A 19,074-nucleotide genomic window follows, 5' to 3' on the forward strand; every position below is an offset into this window, starting at 1 on the left:
AGGGATGTACATAATGTTTTAAATGACTGCTTACTTAATAACTATATAACGAGTGAATTGTTTAAGTTTTGTCTGATAGAATTTCCTATTATACCCAGCTTTCAGGAGCTACTAAAAATACATAAAGATGCTAAAAAAACACCATTGAGACCAATAGTCTCAGGGCAGGGCTGGGTTACTGAAGCAATGTCTATGTACGTTAATAGATATTATGAGATCAGTTTTAAATTGTTATAATGTTGTTTTGAATGACACAAAGCACTTTATTTTAGAGTTGTAAAAAGAGTGCCCCCAGGTTGATCTTAATGAAAATTGTTTAGTTGTGACTTTAGACATATGCTCACTGTTTACTATGATACTAAATGATATAGGTTTGGACTATCTCAAAGGATTTTTGTTGCAAAATAGTACCTATAGTCCACTGAGGATTGATGCACTATGCCTATTTGTGGAGACGATATTGGAAAATAATGTTTTTATGCTTGTTAAAAAATATTATCATCAGAAAATAGGAGTAGCTATGGGGACCCCGTGTGCTAACAGCTATGTCAATGCTGTATTAGCACATTGAGAGTCTCTTTATGTGTTAGCAAATAATGAATCCCTATCACTCATACAATTTTACCATAGATTTGTGGATGATGTTTTTATTTTATGGATGGGTGATATAGACTGCTTAGGGAGGTTTACTGAGTATTTGTATAGCACAACACCCTTTTTGAAGTTTTCTGTGAAGTCTTCAGAGACCAATATTGAGTACTTGGATATAAACTTGAGTAAAGATGCTCTGTATGGCATTGTAATAACTAGATATAGAAAAGAGTGCCATAAAAATCACATATTACATCGTAATAGTGTACACCCCCCCCCCCCATATATATATAAAAACATAATTATGGGCCAGATAATGAGTATTTTGAGACTGAATAATGTAGAACATATGTTCTATAAAGAGCTTGAGGTCATGAAAGAGGAGTTGTTGCAAAGGGGTTATAAATGTGATGTGATAGATAAGCAAATACATGAAGTAGAGGGTTAAGGAAGACTAGAGCAGCCCCATATTACTAGTCATCAGTAACGCACAAAAATTCAGAAGTGAATATATATATATATATATATATATATATATCAAAGTCACCTAGGCTGTTGTCATATTCAGATAATATAGCTGAAATCTGTGATGTAGTCAGAAGAAATTGGCATATTTTGACATTGGACCAAGAAGTTAGTAGTATTATAGGTTCGAGCCCCACTTTTATTTTTAAAAAATAGAAGCTGACTAAAGAGACTGCTATGCTATGGAAAAAGGGAACAGCAGACAGCAATCAGGAAAGGCATTTTCCGGTGCAAGAGCTGTAACTTTTGTGATTTAATAAATACTAGTAATGTGTTTGTACATCCTAGAACAAGGACAGAATATAAATTTATGGTGGAAGCAACATATAGATCTAGACTGGTATATTTGGCACAGTGCTCTGTGTGTAAAAAAAATAATGTAGGTAAGACCAAATGTATGTTAATGGAAAAGAGGGAACATGCTAGGGATATAAGACAATGTAATACAATTAACTCCTTAGCTCAGCACATATTAGGAACTTCAGCTGAGCATAGATTTAAGTTTCAAGTGATTGAGCAAATAATAGATGTTGGTAGTATGGGTAATGTTATTAACCAAAAAGAAGATAGGGAGTTGTTTTGGATTTTAAATCTACAGGCAGACAAGGAAGGTGGATTAAATGACAAGGTCTCTTTAAGACCAAGACTGAAGTAAAGAAGACATTATGTAATGGTTAATGATGTGTGATCATGTGATTTGATTTGTGAACTTGTATTGGAAATTGAATTAAGAGGCTCTGTATAAATGATTGCTCTTGAATTTAGTAGAATATTGTCTGATGAACTGGTTTTATCCACAAAAGTGCTTACCTCTGTGATTTACTCATTAATCAAAGGTTCTCTGTCATTTTATATGTTGTTTTTACTTTAATTTTATGTTTTTACAAGTTTCTTTAGTTACTGGTTTCTTACTATTATTTTTTTTTAAAAATTGTTATATTTTTAAAAAGATCCAGACATCTTTTAAAAAGTGACATTTTTTATCAGAAAAAAATATTTGGTTGATAATTGTTTGCAGATATGGACTCCAAGTGCTGAGATCATTCAAGTAGTATTCCATTTTATATATGCCAACATTTTCTAGAAATACATAAGGAAAATGCAAAATATGTGAGGTGTTTTACTGTGATTGTTGAGTACTGGAAGTTTTTTTTTTTCTTGCATCTATTTTTAGAGATTATTAGATCATTTGGATGTCTGTTCATCACTTGGATGCAGAGACGTATTCTCTTGCAGTCCTGAGCTTCTGTATTTTTCTTTAGAATCCAGTTGTTTGCCTACTCATCTGAAAACAGGGAATCTCACTTTAATTCCCACTGTTCTTTACCTTTAGGACTCCCTGCTTGTGAATGTCAAGCATCATGACTGACTGAGTTTTCTTGTACACTTGAAATATTTCTAAAGTAGAAAGTAAAGTATGAATTTGCATTTTGGTGAAAAGAGGAAATTAGTTTCTTCCTGATGGTAATGCATTATTATAAATCTCTATCAGATGGTGGGTTTTATAGTTAAGATATTTTATTTCCAGACTTAATCTGTATACATAACATGAATTAGACAATTCCTATCTTTGTTCTATAATTACACTTTTCTTATTTGTAAATATGTACATTTGATTAATGTTGTACCAGTCTTTAATTTTCAGGACATTATCTCTGGACCATGAGTACAAATGGAGTTTTAGAGCAGTTTATTACCCCATTGCAAAATAAATAAGTGTCTTAGACTTGTGTACAACTTAATCTGGGAGTCATGACAATGTTTAAAACCCATTAAATCAGTGAATGAGTTATCTATCAAGACTGTTTCCAAGAAGGCATTTTAAGGATGAACTCTAAGTTTTCATCATTAACTTAAATATAACTGCAAGAAATACAACACCCTTTTTTCATTAGCAATTGTGACCTTAGAGTTAAAATAAGAATGAGTTGTGGGCATACAGCAGGCAGAACCCCATGCATAAGGTAGTGTGCATGTTTAGTGTTGTGCATTTGTGTGTGAGCTCAGTATAAGTATAATGTTTGCATAGTTGGTATCCATGAGTTTGATAAGGCTCTTAACTGGTCCTGAAAAACTAGTAATGAATCTACTCAGCCTTCAGTAAAAATACAAGACTACAGAAAGCACAAGTTTACCTCCACCTTTACACAGAAAAATGAATCAGAGGTCTGAAAATCAAATATATTGCAGGGCATTTCAGAAAAGTAATAAATAAGTTGTCAGCATACATGTAGAGGGTTTATTTTTATTTTCTGAAGTTTTACCTTTAGCAGAATACCTGCTTCCTTAATTTATTAGAAAAGAAGATGTTCATCATTAGTTCACTGTGGAAGCAATGCTAATTCATGGGATGATTCCGAAATTATTTAGTCAAACAGTGTGTTGGTTTGAAAGGCAGAACTAGAGTCCAGTAAACCTTGAAGAATGATTCTGGCAAAACGTATTCTGGCTCAGGAAAGACTCTGTTTAGTAATATTTGGCAATAGCGTGAATGGAAGATCATGCTGCTGCCTCTAGGATAGATATAGAGTTAAGAACTTTGAAAAACGCTCTAAAATAAGCTACTACTCTTATAGAATGTGCTTTTATTTGACCTTGTAGAGATTTACAATTGAAGGAAAAGCAGAAAGAAGTGTGCAAGGTAAATCCATATTGATATAATTTGTTTTGAAACTGGAACTTCCACCCTTTCTCCTTCAAAGAAAGTAAACAAATATATTTTCTAATATTTTTGTTTTGACCAAGAAGAATCTTAGTTTTCTGTGTACATCCAGCAAATGAAGGATTTTTATCCCTTATTTTGAGGCTTGGGGAAAAAAGCAGAGAGATGGATAGATTGGTTTAGAGACATTTTAATAACTAGTTTAGGCATAAAGGAAACATTAGTTCTAAGGGTCATATCCAGTAGTATTTGCACCCTCCTACCATCTGCCATATTCCTGATTATTTCTACCTTTTTAATCCAAGACTGATATGAATCCAAACTCCCTTCCATTCACTTTTTCACTTGTTTCTAACTCTATCCTATTTGAACCTTGCTAATTTTTCTGGGGCATGAATACTCTGAGGACTTTCTCATCTATATGACCCTTAAGTACCAGCATGTAATCTTGTGCATAGATATTAGGTCAGACGTAAGTTGCAGTCAGGAAGAAGGTGCCTGCACTTTTTTAGACTGTCTAGATATGCAGTATCCTGTACATGATACATCCTATGAGTCAGCATCACTGCAGCAGTGATATATTCAAACATCTGCTGTTATTGCTTGTTCTTACATAACTACAATATTTAAGATATTCCCTACAGAACTAGAGTGAACCCTGCATGAACTAAATAAGTACTTTTGAGCAATTTCCATAAACTTTTTAGTAGGCTTGGCTATGTATAATAAATTATTTTGTCTGATATAATTTGCTATAGTCCTTGATGCTTTTTTGAAAATGAGCAGGGACTGAACCAACAGATTCAAGATTTAGCCACTGTACCGTTTGCATTTATGAATTAATTCACTTAGCATAAGCCATTCACTTCAGTGGATTCTTTTGAGTTTGTACTCTTAACTCCTCTTGGGCTTGGCCTGAGTCTTCACAGTTCAAATAAATGTTCATATCTCTAGAACCATAAGTCTTACTATTAAACTGTAAATGGCAAACTATTAATCACAATGTAAGCTTTACAGTGGCTGTATTAATTTGATTCTAGTTTTATAAGCTTGATTTTATACACTACAATAACCACAGTCAGTATGAATTTTATAATGCTGTATAAATGGCTTATAATATCAAAGTAACCATTTAAACAGCACATATACTCCCAGCAGCATTTTCTTCATAAGCTCTGAGCTTTTATATAATGATGTTAGTTCTGTATATGTCATTTGATTGTTGAAATATTTAGAGAAATATTGTAATTATTACAATGCACATATTTGCTATACAAATACTATCAATATCTCCTTATCTACACTAGACAGTGGTCAAATATCAATACAACTGTGTTGAAATCTTTTAATACCTTGTATGTAGCATAGTTTTGGAATTAATAATGCAAATATGAAAAAAAGCAATATTTGATACCTACGAGCATCAGTAGGATGTAACTGCAGAAACACCAGGAGGTGTCACTAAGCTATAATGAGTTAACTTGACATCATTTACAAATATCAAGAAAAGGATAGATTTCGAGCAACCGTGGTGGTGCAGCAGTTAGCATTGCCACCTCACAGCAAGAGGTTCACCGGTTCAATTTTCAGCTGGGGTGCCTTCTATGCGGAGTCTGCATGTCCCCCTGGATTGGACACTCTCAATTGGCCCTAGGTATGAGTGTGTGTGTGTGTGTGTGCCTTCTGTGGAAGGTTGGGCGCTGGGCTAGCAACTCAGCACGGTAAAACTTCACTGCCAATCATTCTGTGGACCATTGTTCCACTGTGGCGACCCCTAACCGGGATAAGCTGAAAGGAGATGATGATGATGATGATGATCAAGGAAAGGACAGATTTCATTAGTATAAAATTCCTTTGGTCACTGAAAGTTATAAGTCACTATTTGATGAAGCAATTGACAAATGAATAAATTAGGAAGTTTGTATGCCACAATGGGAATGACAACGCTTTATATACTTTATGGAACAAGTATAAAATGTTCTCATATTTTCATGTGTATTAATTTACTTTCCTTTATCTGTCAGGGTACAAGCTATGTTTGCTATGTTTCATTTCATTTATACTAATCTGTAAACTTTCTCATTTACATAATAATTGCAATTATATGTCTTTATTTTTTAACAAAAGATCTTTCTCCTTTTCTGTGTTCCATCAAAGTTTTCAGCCTCACCTTGAAGACTGTGTGAAACAGATGGGAGATATCTTGAGCCAAGTAAAAGGAACAGGGAATGTTAGTGCCTGTAGCAGCGTGGCACAAGATGCAGATAATGTTCTACAACCTATTATGGATGTGCTTGACAGCAAGTTAGTATTACTTTTGCGACTTTGTTCTTTACTATGAAAGATTGCACTTTTTATCTAAATATGTATATTCATTTAATATTTTTCAAGTAATGTTACAGTCTAGTTAACTGATTACAGTAAACCACTATCTTTTAAGAGTAAAAATATAACATCATAAAAGCCTTATACCTTGCTGCTGCCTAAAGTAATTTGTAAAATGTAACACAACTGTTCACTGAAATATACATTTTTAGACGCTTATGTTGTATTATGAATTATCAGAAATACTTCTGTATGTTGTAACTGTAAGTAGGATTTGTCTCTGAATTTCACAGAAGATGAACATTTTGTACAGCTGTATAATTTTGCTTTCTGAAATTCCAGCATCTATATATTATATCTCTGCAGATTTTTTATTGTTGCACAGTTTTTATTGAAGATATAATACAAAACTAAATTAGCTAGGTGGAATACATAACAGATTAAGTACCCATTTTCTAGAATAATATTTAATCATCATAGTAAAAATGAATGTTCAGTACATGAAGGACATCCATAGATGTAGTTTACAGTATTCCATAAATAGCGATAAATTCAAACAATGGATATTTATAAAAATCTAGACTAGAAGTTGCCTTTATCTTAAAATCATCTTTTGCTTTCATAGATAAAATAGTTAATCATTCTGCATAATGATTTTAGGACTTCTGCACTAATGTCATGGATAGACATATTTATACCTGTTTTGTGCACCCAATGCAGAGCAGTTCTAACCTGAAATTCCATAAACAAAACTTATCATCCCCAACCTCTGACAAACAATAAGACCATACATTGTAAATATCTTGCCATCTACAACCTTCTTTTGCATAAGTCTAAAACATATGTAAATAATGAAAGCTTTGGGTAGTAAAGCTTCAGCATGGATCATTCATTTTCTTGCTGTGGTTAGAAAGACAAGCTAGTTTATGACACCATCTATGTAGAACACATATGCCATTTCTAGATTTTACTTACCCTAGTCCAACTCTTGGGCCAAGGCTTTGCATTTAACTGTTGAGAGACTGGCACTACACACTGTTAACACATCTCACTGTGGTCCCTTGTATCATACTTCAAACCCTCTTTTCCTTTTCTGCAGACCTGATTCAGCTGTTTCCATTTTAAAGACCTATATTTTTCTAGGTTGTAGCATCTGTAGCATTCCTTCTTCTGCACTATCATAAAATGAGCCCAAATATTTACCTCCATAAAAATCATCCCAGTAAATATAGTCCCATTAATTAGTTTCCCAAACTTTTACCAAGCTTTTCCATGGTTTCAATTCCTCTCCTAGGATGTTTGTACATTGCACTGCCTGTCCTTCCACTTCTGTATGAAGACATATCCATTGCAGTATAAGTATAGGCTCAAAAATGGGAAACCCCCCAGTGTCCAAACATTTTGGGAGCATACAGCCTACCTTTAGAATTCTACTTCTTTGCTTACCCATGTTAAAATGCCTATATCACTTTAAATATCAGTAATTGCACTTGCATTGGTCTAGTAGGGATATGTCTTAAAATAAATATATTACTAATCATGCAACCATTACTCGTACTGCATTAATTCAACAAACTAGTAACACTATTTTCTCTTCTCCTGTTTTCAAAAGTGCTTCAAATTTGGTCTTACGTTTAAACTCTTTTTTTCTGGTATGAATGTGACTTTCACTAAACCAAGGTACCTGGGGAACACCACTTTATTTGTTTTTACTTAAAGATCCTTTATAAACCCTTGACTCCACAAATACTGAAAAAAATTTATCCTTATTACAAGCCAGTCTGGAAGACTCTTTAAAACTCCTGAAAAAACTTTAACCACTTTGGGAAGTTTTCAAATTTATTTTCAAACATTAGGATACAACCATCTATGAACAGATGAAAAAGGATTTCCCTAACAATGAACTTGTATATGCTGCAGCTTTTGTAATCTTTTGAATGCTAATTCTTCTATTGATAATGTAAGTAACACTAGGGAAAGATCTAGTCCATAGATATATCAATCAGCATATGCAGGGAATTTATAAATGGCTCAAATCCAAAACACAAACTCCTTCCCAGAGATTATGTTGATCAAAATACTAAAAATGAAATCCCATACACAACGTCACTATTTCTTCTATCTGGCAACTCAATCTAGATTTCCTAAAAAGGAGGTAAATTACACCAATTATCATGTCTTTGTCAACCCTTAATAACCCTCCTTGATGTTTCTGGATTATTCTAGGTAAATTATATCTAAACAATTTGCTAAACTCTTACAGTACAGTGATCCTCACCTTTATGAAAAATGGGTCCAGTTTACTTTACATCTAATTTCATTAAATATGTCAGCTATACTTTTTGGCAGTTAGTGTCCATTCTGTTATTAAAATTTGTTAGGAAAACCTTCAGAGCCACACACATTTCCCCTCACGTTATAGTTTACTAGCCAGTAATACTTTAACTCAGCAAATCTCCTTTTCAAGTACATGTCATAAGTTTATAGGTAAATACTAGGAAATTAGTCTGCAGACCATTACAAGCTTAGCAAAAAAATCCTATTCGGTAATACTCGCTAGACTCAAGGAGTGCAAAACAAGATATACTGCGGCAGAACTTGAGGTTGCCCTTCCAATGATATTTTTCTTTTTAAACCATCCGTGTGATGTTGTCAGTTTTCATTTCAGCCTCAATGATGGGTTTGGATCTGATCCCTCGGATCTGACTTTGTAGCTATGCAAGCTCGTGGCAGTCTTAAACTCTCGAGCTTCACCCTAACCCAGAATGCCTCACCCCTCATTTGCCGCTTTCAGCAATAAGACACGCTTGTTTGATCTCTCAAGTGATTGGTAAATAGTCAAATTACTTAGTCTAATTTTCTGAATTTCTTCTTCTATTTTTATAATTGAAATTTAACCCCCCCCCACTTTTTTTTTTACCTTTACCGCGCTCTGGTATTCTATATTACTATCTTTAGTAATCCCTCTACATTTTTCATAGCCTCAAATACCATTGTTGGTATTTCCCTCTCCTCTTCTGTTTCCTTCTTTCTTTTCTTCTTTCTAAAAAAAAAAAAAGGAACAAAAAAAAATTTCATATAAATAACTTTATATAACTTTTTCTTTTTCTTTTTTTTTTTTCTTGTACTGAAACAATGGTTGACAATGGAAAAAGCCTTGCAGGGTTTAAAAAGTATCAACAATGTGGACAGAAGATTCCTCTTTTGGATGCTCACACTTTGTGTGTCTTCTGTCTAGGTCCTCATCACTTGCAAGAGAGCAGTGCAATCTGCCATTCATTTGCATTGGCAGATCACCAAAATAAACTAATACTAAAAGGACTTTTGGCTTTGTCTTTTGATGATGCTGTATCTGGACCAGCCAAAGAAAAAGAGAGGGAAAAAGCTAAAAAGGTAGCTCTTACTTCTCTCACCTCTTCTTCTTCTTCATCAAAATCAGAAAAAAAATCGCTAAAAAGGCCATCCTCTGTTCCTACAGTTAGTTTGGACCCTATGAGAAAGAAGCCTAAATTCTTGGATCCAGCTCTCATATCACATCTGACAAAATTGAAACACTTCTCCCCCAGATCCGATGTTTTTTATGATCTGAAGTCTCTGAAAAAGCAGGATTTGTCAGATCCGAAGATCTCGGATCTTACCTCCACCTTACCAGAACAAGATATTCTCCTTTGGTGTATCCTTTTTCATCAAGGATGCCGTCCCCCATTTTGGAAAGATTTAAGTCCACATCTGCTCTGTCTATCTATTCAGCCAGGTGCCTAACTGAAGAAGATGTAGAGAGGCTAGTGAGGAACTTGCTGTCAGGGCAGTGCCAGTCTGTCCCGTTTTTGGCTTCTACCCCACTGGATCAGGAAGCCCTAATATCAGAAACCCCTTCTCTGTTAGTTCCTCCTCTAACTCCAACCCAGGTCTCAGAGCCATTGGATCCAAGTCATCTAGCTCTGTCTGCTTCAGATACAAGGACCTTACTGTCCCCTGTTCAAAGACTTGCTCTAAGCTCCTCAATCCAGTCAGATCTGGAGAGCTCTTGGACCAGTTTCTATCCCTTTGGGTCTGAGGTGCAGAATTTGACTCTGGGAACATCAGATCCATCTCGGAGCTGCAGATGGTCAGTTTGGGTCCAACTTCGGCCTCAGGGCAGATATCCTTGGAGTGGGGCGGGACTATGGATCAGAGGCTTATTTTTTAGATCTGAGTCTTTATCCCTCTCCAGGATGATCTGCTTTCAGGGTACTGGAGAGAGAGAGTGCTTTGTCTGCTCCTCAAACTCAGATGATGCCTTCCCTTTTGGATCCTACATCTTCTGCTCTCCAGCCTCTGTGCCATGATACTCAACTAACTTCTCTGCATGGACATCCATTACCAAATCCCCAGACTTTACAGAAGGGTGTTCCCACCTCTTCTGATACTTCCCTGGAGTCTCCCACCAAGGAAGTCCCTAAGAAGAGGTTATGCAAGTGGAAGCTTACTGATTCCCCTGAATCAGTCACTGAGGACACAGATTTTGATGAGGGTGAGAGGTCCCCATGGTCACCTCCTGAAGTCATCTCATTTGGAGACATTTTGGAGATCTTGAAACAGAGAGGTGGCTGGAAGTCCAACAACCCTTTGTCAGAGGAATCTGTGTCACTGGAGGCTTTTGGTATCAGCCCATCTACTTCCTAGGTGGTCCTGCCCACTGGCAAGCTCCTGAAATTAGTTTCACAACCAGCTTGGAAAGAAGCTGGCACCATTGTGCTCATTCCAAAGAAACCAGACAAGATCATGTCCCCATCAGAAACCAAGCCTTTTTGGTCCAAATGTCCATCTTTGGATGCCATGGTTGTGGTGGCAGCCACCGGAAAGGAACTCACTGATGAGAATACCTCTGTCCATCTCCCTAACAAGGAGTTGCAAGCAATGGACAAGTTCTGAAAGGGTGTCTATGCTTCACCGACCTTTGCTTTGAGGTCCTTGAACTACTTGGCACACTTTACTAGGCTTCAAAGGGATCTGATCAAGGAGCTTTCAGGTACCCTCACAGGATCAGTGTCTGAAGATGTGAACGATTCAGTCACTTCTCAGCTGGCAGCCTTACATTCAATATCCAATTCCTCTATGAGGCTTATTTCCAACATGGCAGCAGGAACCTCAAGAGCAGCCAGTTCAGGTGTAGCCATTAGGAGACATGCCTGGATGCATCTATGTGATTTTGTGGTGCCTTTTAAGTCTACATTTGTCAATGCTTCTTTTGACGAATCCTCTATTTTTAGCCCCAAAGTAAGAGAAATGCTTTCCAAGTGTGAGAAAGACGAAAATACCCTTTCTGCCATGGGCATATGGTTTTCTACCCCCTGAAAGATCCTTTTTGAGGAGTCATCAAGGGGGAGGAAAGATGTGGTGAGAAAAGTCTACATTTGTCATTGTGTCATTTGATAAGACGAAAAGACCCTTTCTGGCATGGGCATATGGTTTTCTTCCCCCTTGAAAGATCCTTTTCGAGGAGTCATCAAGGGGGAGGAAAGATGTGGTCCAGAAAATCACAAGGGATTTTCCAGAACACACATGTTGGTCCTTCCTCCAGAGGCAGAGGGAGAAGTTCAAATGAGAGATGCCACCCTCGCAGCAGAGGAGGCCCTCAACATCAGGGTTCCAGAGAACCTTTCTTTGGTAAACCCTTCCAATGCTCCTGAAAGGAGGCCCAATTGTCCCCTTGTGGAGGCAATCGGAGGTTGCATATCACTGCACCAGAGAGCCTGGCTAGAAATAACAAATGACAGTCGGGTGCAGAGGATTGTATCCAGAGAATATATAATTCCATTTTCCCATCTTCCCTTAAATTCCAAAAAACTGTCCATGTTCCTCTCAGTCATTGGGAACAAGCAGTAATTCAGATACAAAAGCTGTTAATCAAGAGTCATCCAAGAGGTCTCTTCCGACCAGAAAGGATCTGGAACTTACTCAAAATTCTTTTTAGTGCCAAAAAGGACAGGGGACTGGAGACAAATTTTGGATCATCGCAAACTGAACAACTTTGTTCATAAAACAAAGTTCCAGATGGTCATGATTCAGTCTGTACTTCCTTTTCTGAAAAAAAAAAAGATAATTGGATGTGCTCAATAGATCTCCAGGACATGAACTATCACATAAAGAAAAACAGACTGTCAAGTAGATTTTTACACTTTCAGCTAGAAGCCAGTCATTACGAGTTTAGAACCCTGCCCTTTGGTCTCACCACAGCCCGCAGTGTGTTCACCAAATGTATGGCAGTGGTAGCAGCTCACCTGAGACTGCACAGATTCTGCATGTTTCCTTATTTGGAAGACTGGCTCATCTCTGCCATGGTCAGGCATCAATTCATCATGGCAAGGGAAAAAGTAGTTTAAACTTGTACGTCTCTAGGAATATCCACAAATTTCGAAAAGCCTCAGCTTCAACCAACTCAGTCCATAGAATTCATTGGAGTACTTCTAGACACAAGGTCTACAGTGGCCTGTCTGCCTGTCTTCAGGGTTCAAACCTTAGGATTGCAAGTGACAGTTTCAACCCAACTAGTCCTTTGACTGCAGGGACTAATGGTGACAGCTTCTACCTCTGGAAAGGTTTCGCATGAGAATTCTTCAGTGGATGTTGGCATCTCAGCGGTCCATTCTATAGTTGCCCCATCTGCTCCAATAAAAATTACCAACTCATGCAAAAAACACTTGATCTGGTGTATTCAGTTGGATCAACTTCTTCAAGGCAGGTTATTTGTCCCTACTCAGCCCATGGCCATAGTGACCACAGATGCTTCCCAGATAGGGTTGGGGGGACATTATCTGGGAAAGATAGTATAAGGCACGTGGTCCCCTGACAAGGCCAAGTTGCATATCAATGTACAAGAATTGAGAGCAGTGTTTTTAGTGTTGCAAGCTTTTCAGGAAGCTCTTCATTTAGGGACAATTGCAATACACACATACACTATGTCAGTAGTTTGGTACATCAACAAGCAAGGAGGAACCAAGTCATACCCTCTTCGTCAAGAAGCACTAAATGCTTGGCAATGGGCAATCTCTTCCAACTGCTTTTTTTTAGCAATGCACATCCTAGGGAAATCCAATGTGCTAGCAGACAAACTGAAGAGATGCATTCTATCACCTCACGAGTGGTCCCTCAACCAGAAAGTAGAGGAAGAGATTTTTCCGCACATGGGGCCAGCCTTGCTGTGACCTTTTTGCCACTCCCCTAAACAACAAGTGCAGCAGCTACTTTGCCCTAATTCCCCCACAGGGGGAGCCACCGAGGGATTATCTTATTCATGATCCCCCCCCCCCCCCGGTTACTGTATGCATACCCCCAGATTCCTCTAATACCATAGTTCCAACAGAAAGCTGCCAGATTGAAGAGCAAGGTGATTCTCATTGCCCCTTTTGGCCTCAACAATTTTGGTTCCCCTTCCTTTGGCCTCATCTGATCCATCAACCCTGTCTCACCTGACAGAAATGTCTCATCCAGATCTTCCAAACCTCAAGCTGACAGCTTGACATCTCCATTTCCAGTAGTAGCCAGACAACCTATGCTCTCTACCCCTGTTTACTTCCCTCAAACTATCTACAAGACAAATTTATCTTAGCAAATGAAAAAGATTTGTCCACTGGCTCTTCAAAATAATGTAGACCTCTCTCGGGTTCTGGTTCATTCTGCACTGGAATTCTTGGTGCTGCTCTTTAGTCAAGGGGCCAGCTCATCCCCAATCAAAGCTCAACTAGCAGCCATTTCCAACTGCCACACTGTCCTGAATGGCTCTTCACTTGTATCACATAAACTTTGTAAGACATTTCTACAGGGAACTCTTCTCTTGAGCCCCCCAGTTAGAGATTCTACTCCACCGTGGGATTTAACCCTAGTACTGCAAGCATCAGTCCTTTTTCTCATTAACCCTGCAAGTACTTCCTATGTGAATTTCCTTTCTTGGATGATGCTGTTTTTGGTAGACATTACCTCTGCCAGACGAATTACAGAATTTCAGCCCTTGTCGGTGAAACAACCATACTTAATTTTTCACAAAGATAGAGTTACATTGTGAAACACTGCATCCTTTTTGCCCAAAGTGGTTTCAGACTCCACCATTAACTAATCTCTCAGCCTGCCAGTTTTCTTCCCTAATTATACCAGTAAAGGAGAATACTTGTTATATTCACTAGATGTTCACAGACAGTTACATTTTTATTTGCACAGAACAAAACACTTCAGAAATTCAGACCAGTTATTTGTCTCTTTAGCTGAAAGAAAGTTGTGTAAATCAGTGTCTAAAGTTACTGTATCCAAATTTCTCACTAACTGTATTTCCTTCATTTATAATAAATTAAACTTGCCTCTCACAAAGTGAGTGCATGTCCACTCTACAAGGTCATTAGCAACTTCCTCAGCTTTTCATTCAAGAACACCCTTGGATGACATTTGCGCAGCAGCGACTTGGGCTTCTCCTCATATTTTCATATCTCATTACAAACCAAACTTAGTCTCTAGTGTTAGGGCATCATTTGGCTCAATGCTGCTCAGGAATATGCTTCCTCGAGGCCATCCGGGAATTTGGTAGCTGGGGACTCTGTCCCATCAGTGAGGCCAAAATGAAAATTGACATTAAAAAAAAAAGTTATGTACTCACCATAACATTCCATCTGTGTTGTCCATTTTCATTTCTGCCTCACTTTCCCTCCCACTAACACCCTTCCATTATAATCTGGATCAATGGGTAGATACAGCAACTCTTCTGTGAGATATTCCTCTTATAGTAATAGCTCAAGATATGGCTTTGTCCTTCCTTCCATTATTATACTAGTCCTTAAGCTTTCCATAAAATTACATAACCTATTTCTTTCTATGGGCTGAAAATAAGATCTGAGGTAATGAGGGGTGATGCATTCTGGGTAAGGGTGAAGCTCAAGAGTTCAAGATTGCCATGAGCTTGTATAGCGGCTAAGTCGGATCCAAGGGATCGGATCCGAACCCATTAGTGAGGCAGAAAGTGGACAACACAGATAGAAGGTTATGGTGAGTACATAACTTTATATCCACACACAACCCCTTTTCCCATTTTTGCACATGGGGTCAAGGTGTCACTTCAACAGTGGCAATCATGTTAAGCCAAGGTTTACACCGCACTAGTTCTTCCACACTATACACTCACACTTTTCTCACACTTATGCCCAATTTAGAGTGTCCAGTCCACCTGTTGCATGTCTGTGGATGAGGGAGGAAACTGGAGCACCCAGAAGAAACTTACACAAACATAGAGAGGACATGCAGACTCTGCACAGAATGCACACTAGCCAAGAAATGACCTAGGGAACTCTTGCTTCACTGCTATCTGCTGTGCCATTGTGCCAACTTTATTAAATTATCACTTAAGACGTAGGCGAACATACATTAACAGAAATGAAATCAAACCATTTTAACATTTTTTCCATTTAACTACAATATACATCATATATATTTTCTTCAGTACTATGCTCAGTCCAACATTACAAAAAATTAATGAATTCCTGCCCTTCCTTAAACCTCATACCTCCTCCTCCTGAACATTATTACGCAAGTATTGTTCCCATAATTTCCATATACTCTTGTGTCATTTGCTTCTTCGCATTTCTAAAGGTCCCTCTTCCAGTTATTTTATTTCTTTTATGATATTCAGTACCTAAAATACAGTTGGCATAGTCTTTTACATTTTCTAGTAGCTGCTTTTTTAGCAGCCAACAGAATTAAACTTAATAAGGCTTTACAGTGTCTAGGCAATTCAAATCCTGTATCCCAGCTCAAAAGAATTATTTCCTTACAGTCATTTGCTCACCCAATATTTCTGATAGAGCACTCTGTAGAGAATTTTTAAAACCTGCCAACTCATAACACTCCCAAAACATATAATCCCAGTTACATCTTTCTTATCCATCACACACCAACATTTGCTATCTACCTGAGGAAAAATTCTTTGAAGTCTACTTGGGGTATAAAAATATCTGTACACACTTCCAAGCAAAGATTCTTAACCTTCTGGACTCAGTAGCATACTAGGTAGCCATACACATGTCATACCATTGTTTTATTGTAATTTGCTTTTCCTGTCTCTTCTCCCTTTTTTTTTCTAAACTCCTCTGATTCATTCTTATAATTATCATGCAGTATTTTATAAGCTCTACTAATTATCCCTTTTTTAACAGCTGCTTCTGTTCTAGATTCAACTAAAACTCTACCAGAGCTGCTCTTTCACTTAAAATTATCCTGTCCCTTTCTCTTTGTCTGTACTATGAGATTAAGCCCTGAATGCTTTTTTGGCAGTCTGTAGCTTGCACTCCAAATGTCTTCTTGGCCTCATCCCTCTGTGTTACCTTTCCTGCTTGAGTTATTTGCTCCAAATATATTGGTTACTTTGCCAGGTTTCTCTAGCAGATTCCAGCCTCTTCTTGCCTATTTTCTGTAACTTTACTTGCAGTCATCCTTACTGGCAAAATCTTGTTTCTCCATTCTCTTATTGGCTTAGTTCTTAGAATACTTTCTACTACATTATGAATATAATATTCAGTATGATTGTTTTGATTCTCCGTAAGGATCCACATCCAAAATCTCACTTTCTCTCTCTCTCTCTCTTTCTCTATTTCTTGATCTTCTCTCTTGCTTCATCATCATCCCCTTCCACTTTGTATTATAACCATTAGCTTGTGTTATGTATATCAGCCTTAACTGTGTAGCCCTAAAATATGTCTTCAAATCAGGTAAAACTAAACCACCTTCTTCTATTGGAAGGATCAACTTATAACGCTTAACTCTTGCCCTCTTTCTCTCCCAGATAAATTCTTTCAATTCTTTATTAATTAGTATCCACAACTTCTCCTCGGGTTGATAAAAGTATGCTTGACCTGTATACAAGACTAAAGGGACTGAAATAATTTTCACTGCTGGTATATAACTATCCCTATTTATAAATAAGAGTTCACAGTTTCTCAATTTTTGTATTATCTTTTGTTTAATCTCTTCTGACATATCCCATACTCCTAAATGCTTCAACTTATCATGTCGCCATAGATAGGGGTGTTGTTGAACCAATTAATATCTGGGTACATAATTAATGCCTATAGCCTTTGTTTATTTTCATTAATTGTATATCCTGGAAAGACTTGAAACTGTTTCAAAATATTTCACAACACTGAGATGTCATGTTCTGGATTTAAAATAATATCATTTGCAAATAAAGCCAACTTTTCTTGATTACTACACTGATTATATGCTTGTATTTCTGAGTCCCTTATTTCATTTGTCAATATCTCTAAATATAAAGCAAATAACAAAGGGTATGCAAATGCTTTCAATGCCCTTCTCATAAAATCTCAACTTACTCTGCCAAATGCTTTCTCTGCATGAAGTCCCACCAACAAAAGAGGCATTTTCTTATACTATGCTTCTCTTTGGATCATCATTATTCTATTAATGTTGTCAAATGTTTACCTTCCCTCCACAAAATCACACTGATCCATATCCATATCTATAAATTTTGGCCACGCCTTTGCCATTTATTTAGTTAGTGTAGACATAAACACTTTATAATCATGGTTTAAAATTAAATTGTGTCTATCTAAAGCTGGGTCTTAAGTGCCTTTGCTGTCTTTCGGTAACACAGCCACCACAGCTTTCTTCCAAAATGTCGGTGCTTCCCCTCCTTTTAAAATACTGTTAAAATTTTCCAGATCTTTATCACTTTCTTCCCTTCTAATTTCAAAATTTCCACACGAATACCATCTATTCCTGGAAACTTTCCTGAAGATTGATTGTGCATCACATTTTTTATCTTATCACCTCCTATCTTAACTGTTAGTTGTTGAACCTCATCTGCCTGGAACCTTGGAATAATTAAGTCTTCCATATACATTTTCTTTTGTATTCTTTCTTGATTGTTTCTGCTTTATATAGATTTTCATAAAATTTCCAGAATACCCATCCAGTTATCTTGGTTTACTGGTAATATTCTACTCTACTTGTTATATAGTTGAAGTTTGTTCCAGAAGTGAAGGATACATTGGCATATGAATGCATCACACCAGTGTGTCTTATACATTTGGTGCTGAAGGTATGTTTTCTTTAACCAGGTATTTACAGTACCACTTATTCTGTGAAGGAACAGGAGATAAACAGGACTGGATCTTTCATGGCTGGAAAGGCTATGCACAGATTTCTGAGTCCCTTATTTAATTTGTCAATATCTCTAAATATAAAGCAAATAACAAAGGGTATGCAAATGCTTTCAATGCCCTTCTCATAAAATCTCAACTTACTCTGCCAAATGCTTTCTCTGCATGAAGTCCCACCAACAAAAGAGGCATTTTCTTATACTATGCTTCTCTTTGGATCATCATTATTCTATTAATGTTGTCAAATGTTTACTTTCCCTCCACAAAATCACACTGATCCATATCCATATCTATGAATTTTGGCCACGCCTTTGCCATTTATTTAGTTAGTGTAGACATAAACACTTTATAATCATGGTTTAAAATTAAATTGTGTCTATCTAAAGCTGGGTCTTAAGTGCCTTTGCTGTCTTTCGGTAACACAGCCACCACAGCTTTCTTCCAAAATGTCGGTGCTTCCCCTCCTTTTAAAATAATGTGGGAAGAAATAGCCAGGGAATTGTTATGGCTAGGCTTGTATAGGCCCTAGGGCTGATAGCCTAGTACCAACCTATGAACCTATGAACCAGATCTTCACAAAGAGTTCTATAAGAGACTGGGAGTAGAAAGAGGTCTATCTGTCTGAACTGATAACTAAGATTTTTGAGATCACTGATCTTTTTAGATATGAATATTTGAAGGCTTTCAAGTGAATAGTATATTTAGTACAATACACACCAAAATGTGGATTATATTCAATAATGGTTCTTATAAGGTGTGAGGAATTAAGACTTCTCTGAATCTAGTGGAAGTGCTTTTTGAAATTGGATGAGCCAGACTGAAGGCTTTCTGAAC

At 37.1% G+C, this 19,074-nt stretch overlaps 1 protein-coding gene across 1 annotated transcript in view; it reads left to right on the plus strand.

Moving 5' to 3' along the window:
* The window catches only part of UNC13A (unc-13 homolog A), a 5,702,976-nt gene that overhangs the window by 4,966,795 nt on the left and 717,107 nt on the right, over positions 1-19,074 (plus strand). The window contains exon 34 of the mRNA XM_044054109.1: positions 5,936-6,082. Within this exon, the coding sequence (XP_043910044.1) occupies positions 5,936-6,082 (147 nt within the window). The remainder of the gene's footprint in view (positions 1-5,935; positions 6,083-19,074) is intronic.

The sequence above is a fragment of the Protopterus annectens genome, chromosome 13.part0 (genome assembly GCF_019279795.1).
Source record: "Protopterus annectens isolate FY-2018-M chromosome 13.part0, PAN1.0, whole genome shotgun sequence".
In the NCBI taxonomy this organism is placed as follows: Eukaryota; Metazoa; Chordata; order Ceratodontiformes; family Protopteridae; genus Protopterus; species Protopterus annectens.